At 39.9% G+C, this 10,690-nt stretch overlaps 1 protein-coding gene across 1 annotated transcript in view; it reads right to left on the bottom strand.

The window, feature by feature from the left end:
• Positions 1-2,069: 2,069 nt before the first annotated feature.
• The window catches only part of nfatc3a (nuclear factor of activated T cells 3a), a 58,930-nt gene continuing 50,309 nt past the window's right edge, over positions 2,070-10,690 (bottom strand). The window contains exon 10 of the mRNA XM_040011981.1: positions 2,070-5,083. Coding sequence (XP_039867915.1) covers positions 5,034-5,083 — 50 coding nt within the window. The 3' untranslated portion in view covers positions 2,070-5,033. The remainder of the gene's footprint in view (positions 5,084-10,690) is intronic.

Below are 10,690 nucleotides of genomic sequence, written 5' to 3'. Positions count from 1 at the left end.
GAGGCCATCTTGTTAGGTCCACTTGTTTACCTGCCTATAAATGTTATTATCTAATTAGCCAATCAGATGGTAGCAACTCACTCCAATTGTGCATATAAGGTCAAGATGACCTTCTGTGTTGGTGTCATAAAGCTCCACAATCCTAATCCCCATATTTCAATCCAATAGAGCATCTTTGTGATGGTGGAACATCACAAAGATGGTGGAAGATTCGCATTGCGGATGTGTAGCCGACAAACCTGCGGCCACTGTAACGCTGTCATGTCATGGGATCGAATCTAGTCTGTGGCCTTTGTGTGCAGTTTGCATGTTCTCCCCATGTCTAAGTGGGTTCCTCCACAGTCCAAAAATAGGCGACCTGTTGGATCTAGACTTATTTCAAATTAAGAGCAGATTTTAAAAAAACTAATTCTAGATGTGAGCTCTACCGCCAGCTGCAGCACGTTAAAGTTTCAGTAGATGGCGCCAAAGAACTGTTTCAATTTTTCACGTAGTTCTGGGAACCGAAATTCAGAGGTTCAAAGGTGTCAGAGCAAAAGGAAACGCGTACGTAGACGGACACATAACCACAACTGAAATGCGTTTCCTTCTTCAGTTTAATTTCGGGACATCTTTGGCACAGCGTGAGTGGAACAACTGTAGAGAGAGACGACACAAAGAATCAGTCTCTGCAGCAGCAGCAAAAGTGGCAAAGTTTAATTTCGGCTGAACCTGCACTCTTTCTGATCACTGAAATTAAAGGTGATTCGAAAAATGCTAAAAAATAAATAAATAAGTACGCAAATAAATGCACATCTGCTCAGTGCAGAGACCAGACTCCAGAAGGTATTTTATGATATTAAAAAAAGAAACCGGAAAAAAGCAAAACAAAAACTATAATGGTTTCAGAGAAAGTCCGGGACACGAGACTTCGGCTTTGCAACCACATCAGTGCCCGTCCAATCCAACTGGTACCGCTACAAGTCAAAGTCCCGGATCAGTTTTGCATCCGGGAAACAAAACCCTCCACGTGCTACAAAAAAAAAAAATGAGTACACATGTTTTAATAGATCCCGGAAAACTGAGTAATTGCTTTGATGCTTCCACGACCTTTGCAGAGTGAACGTGCAGATCCTCACAGACGGAAATCAGTTTATTAGCGAATGTAAAACCCAGTCTGCGATTTCAAATACGGACATTAACGCTTTATGATTACAGCTCAAGACATCGACTCAAGTTTACAAGATGAGACTGAAAAAGAGACGAGCTGATCCTGCTGAAAATCGATGCTGATCACCAGACAACTGAGTTATCAGCAGCTGGTCTGGGTTAAAAAAGTAAGATGAGATGTTCATGTGAGTTTCCTTTTATTTATCAAGTACAGTAGGCTGCTGTGTAAAAGTCTTGAGCCACCCCTTATTTCTTTATAGTTTGTCAGACAATCATTTCTTAAAATAGTCTTTAGTAGTCCTTCTGGCTTTCAAAGTTTCTGCTTTTTTCACGTATTTTCAGCTACTTGTACCTGACCAGTTTCACGTGAATGTTTTCTTTGTTAAGCCGCTTAACACTCACCTATGAATCATTCAAGACAACAAAAGCAACCTAACCCAGATGAACCAGTGTTGTGTCTAAACTGGATACCTGAAAAAAGCCTGTGTCAAACCCCAAAACAAAAAAAAACTATCAACAGGAGATGAGCAGTATCTCTGAAAGGCATGTCCTTTCAGAAGGAGGAAATCCCAAGACCTGATGCAGGAGCTGAGAGATTAATCTGGTTCTTCAGTTCATCCACCTACGTTCACTGAAGCTTCATGAGAAATGGTCTGAGTGGAGGGATGGGAAGCTTGCCTAAGAGTGTTAAATAAACAAAACTAATATCAAAACACTGATGTTTAAGCTCACTGGAACTGTACAAACTGTGTTTTCAACTTATATATTGAACTTCCAGTTATGTTTACGAATAATGTTCATGAATATTAATAAAATCACTTCACCCATTTATCATTAACTTTGCAAAATATAAAGACAAGTTGTATAAAATAAAGTTGTATCTCAGAGAGATCGATGAAAAAAGTGAGGTGATGCAAAGCCATGGCTGAGCTTTTGGTTTTATTGACATACACTAGAGTCTACAGTATGATGCAAGGTATTATTCCCTTTGAATAATTTCAAAAAGCACTGCAGTCTTAAAAATTACAAAAATTGAAACATACAAAATATACAAGAAATGACAATACAAGGCTTGGTAAACATAAGCTAAACCTGTATTTCCCTTATTATTATATGAGACGCTCATGTCCCCACCTTTTTTAGGAATGACATCCATTTCAAAGTATCAAAAATAGAGTTGTACAGTCTCTGTTGCTTTACTATTATGTAAAGTGGGAACATATTGTTCGGTCTTTGGTTATGACAGACGAGGGCAGCAGCCAGAGTTTACTGTCAATGCTGGTTTTGCTTCTTTTTAGTTTTTTTATTACATTTTTTTTTTTTAATTTTATGGGTTTTTTTGTTTGTTTTGTTTGTTTTATTTTGTGTTTTTTTGTAGACTCGCGTCTTTCAAACTGCAGAACCAGCTTTATGCAAAAAAAAAGCCCAAAACATCTTTTTCCTCCCACCCCACCCTTAAAGTCCACAATTCCCCCTAAAAAAAAAAAAAAAATCAAACAAAAATAACAATAATAGTTACAGACTTATGTCTTACGCATAGAAAAATAACAACAACCCAGAACAGCATACAGACACACTGAAAACTGGTTTTCAAACAAGAGTTAAGGCATTCTAATAGTTTACATAGTGACATGATACTCGCACTATCTGAAGGTTCAGTTTTTTTTCTCTGTGAAGTTCATAAGCGACTTTACACCTATTTTATAATCTCCTTTCTCATATATAACATCATATCTCACATTTGCTGTTGTTACAATTTGCATAGCCTAAAATACATGTGTGTGCTTCTCTTGTTGAAAGTAGGACTCTTAAGATTCCTGTCTTCTGTACAGCATATTTGGTACGAACATTAAACACTCATCTGCACACTCACTCAGAACTGAACCTATTAAGATGCTTGCACCGCGTCCTCGGCAAAGCAGGTTGGCTGATGGACGAATCCAGGATGCTAACGGAATCAATCAAGCATCTAAAACACATCTAGAGTCTACTCCTACAGGCATCAAGGTCTTTTTTTAAAATCTTTTTTCTTATGTAAAGGCATTAGGCAGAGTCTGAATGCATAGCATAATCATTTTCACCTGGAAACTCACTTCAAACCATAATTAAAGAAAACACTCCTGAGCTCTCCTCACCCTTGTCAAGCTTAAGGCAGAAACCAGTGGAAATCTTCAAATCAAAATCAGTATCTGTCTGTTCACATCCACGTCGTATCTGACTAAAAACCTGCCTGAAGATGCTCTTTCCTCAGGTTTGTTATTGCCGCTGTACAGGCACTGCACATCTGCGAGGAGAGAAAGAATGGGAATGAATAAATCCTGGATGGAGGAGGAGTCTTGGACTGTTATCAGCAAAGACTGATTGTTTTTAATAGAGGGATGTGGGATACCCCCCGATACATCCGATTACTGTTTTCTGGAGTCCTGGATTTCAGCTTTCATTGCTAAACAGGGTGCAATACATAAACATTTTTATGCATAAATACTTTCTCATAATTGCTGCCTCAGCTCTCATACCACTAGAAGTATGACTGCTGTTAGGAAACTGAAGGCACACAAAGGGCCCTGGGAGATTTGGGGAAATTTCAGAGGCAGAAAGCTCTGTGTCTGTGGACCAATGAAAAAACTTATCTCGAACACCAAAATAATCTGCGTCTTCATGCATCTTCCAACTCTCCCTCATCGGGATTCCTGAAATCACATCCGTATAATCTGAGCCCCATATCCGTTTCTGAAACAGTTAAACTTAAAGCCTGCTGTGCAAAACAACAAAAACAAAAAGCTTTCGCCACCACTGAAAGCTCCTAACTGGTAATAAGGCATTTGTTCAATGTGAAGAAGGCAGAGAAACAGAGGAGAAAGGAGAAGAAAAGATAGGGTATGGTGGTGTATGGGAATTAATGTACAGATATCTACACGGCTGCAAGATTACAAAAAGTTGTGGAATGTTGCAGATCCGAAAGAGACCGGTGCCACAAGAGCTCGTTCTACCTGCCAGGACCCCGCTCCTCTAAATCTGAATATTTTCATCATTTACAGGAGGGAAAAGAAGGGGGAAAAAAGAGTGGACATCATCATTACAGCAAATTTTACTCACTCAGCCTGACAGCAAAGCTTGGCTAGCAAAGCTTTTTCTGAAATAATTATGGGTGTTCTGATCATTATTAAGCCAATTTCACCTCTTAATTGTTCTGCCACACTTTTGCTGATGTTCAATTAACCCTGAATATTTTATAGCACCCTGGTGCTTAAGAGTGTTGCCTGAGAAATTGGCAACACTGAGAGCACTGCCACAGCCTTCTGGCTCATTGTGATTGTGCACTACTGAGCATCTCTTATTCTAATAAGAAAGGTCAATGCTGGTGAGAGGGCGACGACAGCGCATTAAGTTGTCTCTTGTAGATAAACTTAAAAAAGTTGAGTGCTCAAGACTCACAGAGGTGAGAACTGATTGGTCAGGAAGACTGGGTGCTTTGAAGGGTCACAGACAGCCCTGATCATTAAAGAGCTGAAGAAAAAGAAGGTTTTTTTTTAACGGTTTCTTATTGTTCTCTGACAGTTTTTACCCTGGCTCTAACTTGGCATGGCTACAACATCCTCCTGCTCACTTTTTTTTTTAATCTGTGTAGTTCAGCATCAAGTTCTCTACACAGGACAAACAGTTTTAAAAGAAATCAGACGAGTGTCTTCTTCAGGCTGGTGAACTTGCAAATCCTTGTGGTTTGGAACAGACTCTCCCAACTGTATTCAGCCGTTGACAACAATCGTCTCTCTTCAACCCCCTTCTTCCATCAGGACCAGCACCCGGACCGGCACCTGGGTCCATACTGGAGGTGAGGAAGTGGCAGGATTTACGAGTTGCAGGGGATTGGCGCTAGGGCCGAGCTACGACTGGTTGGGGGACTGGGACATGTCTCTGTCGATGATCTCATTCACTGTGAAGGGAGACAAACAGAAAAAAAATATTAATAAATATTCAAAACTTTAAATATATTATTTTGTCAGAACATGTGCATTTCTTTCCAGCAGAGGTCAGTGCAGTTCCACCCTGAGTTCCTCATAGGACAAAAATAGCAAATTCAAACTGCCAAAAGATTAAAATGGAAAAAGAAAATACTCTAAAAAAAAAAAACTGGCAAACGCAAAGGTCACAAAGTCATGGCTCTGACGTGAGATATAATCTCTCCTGACATAACAAATGAGAGAAACTATTCCATTCACTGAATGTGCCAATTCTAAACCGTGTTCAAGTCCAAGAAATGTTAGCAGTTAGCACAGCACATTGACTCCTATAAACACACACTCCTGTGCAGCTGGCCAACCAGCGGGGCCGTCCATTACTTCATTAGAGATTTAATGGTGGTTCAGTACATTTCCTCAGGCCCGTTCATGGGGTGTGTAAGCATGGCAAAAAGGTTGTGTAAAACCAATCTATTGTTAAACACGTTGTTGAGCCCGGAGAGGCACTCAGGCACAGCGAGGTTAATTACTCAACACACTCAGTTAGAGCCTGATTTTAAATAAATAACAAGCAAGTCTTTCTCAGCCTGTTTTCCAGCCAGCCTGGATGGTTGTTTTACATCTGCTGCCTCCATTCAGAACTCACACTGGGACCACAAGAAACACAGCAGGGAGCCAGTAAAAACTCCAGCCGTGAAGTAAATCAGCTTTACTTTGACGTGGTGAGGAAGACATGAGGAAAGAAAGAGTAAGAACACTTTCATTTATTTTAAATTTATGGAAAATGTGAGGTGAATGTTTTTTTTTTTTCCATTCTTACAACATGTATGAGTTCACCTTTTATCCTCTGACTTCTTCATGTGGTTTCCCTAAGTGTTTTAAATGACACGATGACAGGTCAAAAACACAGAGTGTAGAAGACAGGCTCGGCAAACTGGTTTGGGTGGGTGTAGCAAAGACCTCTGGCCCAGTGTGACACCAGCACTCAAAGGCAGATATGTCTGTGCATGCCCATCAAAATGCAGCTCTTCTCCACCCCACTCTGTCCACATGTGCATCTGTAGTGCAAAATCAAGCCCCCACTCCTGAGAAGTTTATAAGCAAATGCTTTACTGTAACTCAGTTAAAATATGTGACAGGGAGCGACTTAGTCATCGATGAGCAAATGAACCAGCCAAGAGAGTTTCTTCAGAAAAAAGAAACCATATTCAAATTTAACAACACGCACACAAACACGCATAAACGCTATAAAGTAATACAAGTGGAGTAAGAAAGCAACACAACCTTAATAAATTCAGCAAAACAAAGAAGTCTTAACATTTATTTTGTTAACCTTTATATCTGTTTCACAGCTTCACCGCCGCCTCCTCAAACTCAAGAGTACTTCAGGTTCATTTTTTCAAATTGAACACATGATTGTCTGTCACAGTCTCTGTCATGGGACCAGAAGCGCAATTTAGTGCCTTGGTGTACTTTATTTGTGTTTTCTGCTGTTCGCTTTTGTGTCTGGCCACCATCACTCACATCATCCTGTTAGCGTGGGAGGCTCTTCCTTTCCCATGTCAACCATGTTCACACACACACACGCGCGCACACTCTCACACTCACAGCAACACCACGCACTTATGAGACTACCGTGTGATTATCAAAGCAAACATTTACCTTTGAGCATACAGTCTAACTTTGACGTATAACATGCAAGTGGACTGGTTCATTGCTTTGTCACATAATTCCTCATGTGAAATAAAGCTCTGATGGAGGACCACAGATCTCCTTTAAAGGCCGTGACCTTTTGAAAGACAAGTGCTGCAGCTGGGCTCAAAATAAACTGCATCTTACAGCTGTTAAAGGACCACCAGAGCAGCAGCTGCATTGATAAAATGACACAGCTATAGACTGAGTTTCTTTTATTTCTGTAACACCAGTTTAATGAAGTTCAATAAAGGTTTAACATTTGACTTCTTGCATTTTTAATCCAGATCAAATTTAGAATATATCTTAATAGCACTTAACTACACTAAACGTAATTAAATTGCTTTTAGTGTGTAAGAAAAATTATGACTGTGAGCACTGATGGATCAAATTAGAGGTACACATTACAGAGTTGCGCTTACAGGCCTTCTGCACAGCTTAAGCGTTATGTGGTAAGCTCTGTTTATTCAAGGGAGTGAATCTGCCCTAATACCACAGGAATATGAGCAACATAGTTTGAAGTGCGACAGACCGACATTAAGTGGGCGTCTGCAAAAACTCATCACTTTCCGCTGTACTGATTAGATTGTTGCATAGGCAAACATTAATCTATCGACCGATAAATACGTAAGAAAAAAAAAAAAGGAATTAGCATAAAAATTCACAAAACCCAGCTAAAGTTTACACTTATTCCACTCATTTCGATTCAATTTGTTCTCTCTCTCTTTCAAAAAACAAACAAAAAAAACAACAACCCTCTAGTGAGGTTTCCCAAAATGAACTTTCAGAAATATTTTCATGAGGCTTCAGTCTCGATATTACATCAGCGCTCAATGCAAATTTGGACAATTTCGTGTGGGGCCGTCGGAAATAAGCAGAACTTATTTTGGAAGAGAATTTCCATCTCAAAAGAGACATACAACGGAAAAGGAGTTTACTCCACCTCTGCCCATTTACGATTCTTTTCTGTTTCCCTTCTCATTCAATTCAACAAACTACTTGGAACAGCTTCAGTTTCATAACAAAAGTTCTAACGTGTGGACTAAAAACTAGAACTAGCAGGTCAGTAAACCAAAACGCTTATCTCTAAGGAGAACAAGGCCAAAACCAAAGCAACAGTAAGCAACTGAGCAATCATTGCAGTCTGTAAAAATAAAACGTTTCCCTCATCACTGAGCAACAGATAATCTATGCTTCAATTTAACCTGGAGCTCCACACATCAATAACCAGAAGTGAAACAGAGGTTTGAGTCGCGCATAAGCTATGACTAGTTTCATATGCCATAGTATTTTCTCAGGTTTACTGGTATTGTTCATGACGGTGCAACAGAAAACCAGTGATTCAGCGCTGCCTGTCGTAGTAACTGTGGCTCTGAATGTCTCAGCCGAAGGGAGATCCTCTGCAGATGACTGGGAGGGGGGCTCCCTAGTCAAAATATACATCTGCAGTCAGCCTACTACCATTACTACAGTTACTCCTACTTGTAAAGGCTACAATCAGATCACTCAATCCTCTGGGAGCTAACAGATTTAAATCTTTTAACTGACTGAAAAGAACAAAACAAACCCATGAAGTGCTGCCTCCTCTCTTAATCATCGATTGCGTTGCACGATTAAAGATGTTAACTTAGAGGGAGGACGATTTTTCCAGTCACCATGCATGCAGACCTTTTTTCTCATCCAATCTTTAGCAATACACTGTTGTGTAGTTTCCAGCACAAATACGAAAGAAGTTTGTCTTTGAATGCAGGAGAAAGAGAAAACTCTTTGTGTTAAGCACCACTACTGTCTGCCCGTAGGCTCGGTAAGGGTCACAACGAGCTAGAAGGTCCAGAATATTATAGATATTACCTCAAACCCAGGGGGGAAAAAAGCGTGGCTACAAAATGTCAGGCAGATTTTAAATCTTAGAAATAAACTGCTAAGTGAGAAATGAATTTGTTGTCAAATTTGCATATTGTGATTGAAGTGGTATCAGGGGCTCTGTTAAATTTCCCTGAAAGGAGGTTTCACATCTAGCAGGAGACCACTGTGACTGGGTTAGCTCACGTTTCTAAAGTGCATGTCAAAAGCATAGGCATATTGAAAAGATTTCCAAAATGCAAAACAGAAGTGAAACAGGCAGATGGTCATTCAGTATGATAAACATGTCTTCTGTCGAAATGGAAAGTGGGTAATTATCAAAACTCTTTATGACACACTGAAAAACATTCCCTGACCCAGGCATTAAAAACATTACCCTGGCAGTGCGGCTTAAGCAAATAGCTCAAAGTTTGAGTGATTCTTTGGTCCAGCAAATGAAGACAACATGCCACAATGGAAAATACTGGCGCAAAGGGAACAGAGGGAAGCAAGACTCGGTTTGCCTGCAACAGGGAATATCAAAGCACACAGTTTCCACTTGCAGGGCCCTGTAATGACATGCACACATCCTCACAAAGCCTCGTCTATGAGAGCAAACTTTAAGTAAAAGAGCCACTGACTGATCACACACATTGGAAATAGACGGTCAGTTGATAGAACTGGTATTGAAATCTTCCAGGCCTGCTCCGGAAAAGTCTTTCCCCCCCCCCTTTTATTTCCATTTACCCTTCATCTCAGCTGCTTCTCTGTGATCCCTTTATGCTTCATTTTAATTTTACTTCTGGAGTAAGTGAGTGGGTGGGTGAGGGCACAGAGCATACCGGAGAAGCTTTTTACAAAGTCTCAGTTTCTCAAAGTCACTCATCTCTGTGAATCATCTGTGGATTTCCCATTTGATCTAACGGTAAGTGATTCGCAAGACTCGCGCCTTTCAACGAGGACACAGAATTGTGGTTCCACTTAGTGGATGACCGGAAGACAGTTTTAAAACAGAAACCACTGGAGTTTGAATGGCCACTTGGGGGGCATCTCCAAAACCCACACCGCTAATAAAATGTATAAACTATTGTTTTGTTTTTTTGTTTTCTTCATTTAAACTGTCATTTTCTACCAGCTGCAAGCTGAACTAAAACAACAGATTTAGAGCTTTTTCCCCACTTCAATTTTCAAAAAAAAGTGACATCTTCAAATACTTTCATTAGCAAGTCTAACATCCAAAGATATTTCAGGAGTAAAGCAGGAAATCTTTTAGATTTAAGAACAAACAGAAGAAATTTATTTTTCCTGTAATATTTTGGCTACCAACAGGAATGCAGCGGCAATGTAGCATCAACAGGCTAAAGTGACTCACCGAAAGCTCACGGGCACAAACACACACAAAAGCTTGCAAACACACATTTCCACAGCATTACAAGGGGAGTGAAAACTGCTTTACTACAATCTGTCAAGTCCTTACTTGTGCACCATGAAAATGTGGTGACTAATATAAATTTTCCAGTTGAGCACCAATGCTCCATACCTGGCTTAAGAGCACAAAAAACAGACTGTCAACAAAGCAACAGAGAAAAAAAACAATGAAAAAACCTTAACCATAAAAGCAGCAGTACTACTTTCCTAAATAATATCATATATGCATATTTAAAAAAACAAAAACAAACAAAAAAAACAACAACGTACGAGCTAAACTACTTTTATTACCACAGAGGGACTTCTAGGCTTTCCCTTCTTCTAACGAAAAATGCAGCAACTGGCACCGTCTCCATACCAGGTTGCGTCTGCCAAGACATCTGCATTAAACTCTTTAAGACCCTAATTGTGTGGAAAGATGACACAGAAAGTCCTTTTCCACTTGTTTGAGGGGAAAAGACCAGCAAATGTTTGCCATTGTTTTTAAAGAGCAGCGGTGGCATTTAATGGAAATCTATTTTCCTTTCACTGCTTACAGCATTTATGCCAGCAAATCAGGAGTTTGGGGTTATCAGTGTTATTCTTCTGCCTAATGGCAGTATGAAGTCTCTAACTCTAAT

This window comes from Simochromis diagramma, unplaced genomic scaffold (genome assembly GCF_900408965.1).
Source record: "Simochromis diagramma unplaced genomic scaffold, fSimDia1.1 OVJJ01000603.1, whole genome shotgun sequence".
NCBI lineage: Eukaryota > Metazoa > Chordata > Actinopteri > Cichliformes > Cichlidae > Simochromis > Simochromis diagramma.
This window is presented reverse-complemented; position numbering and strand designations above follow the sequence as displayed.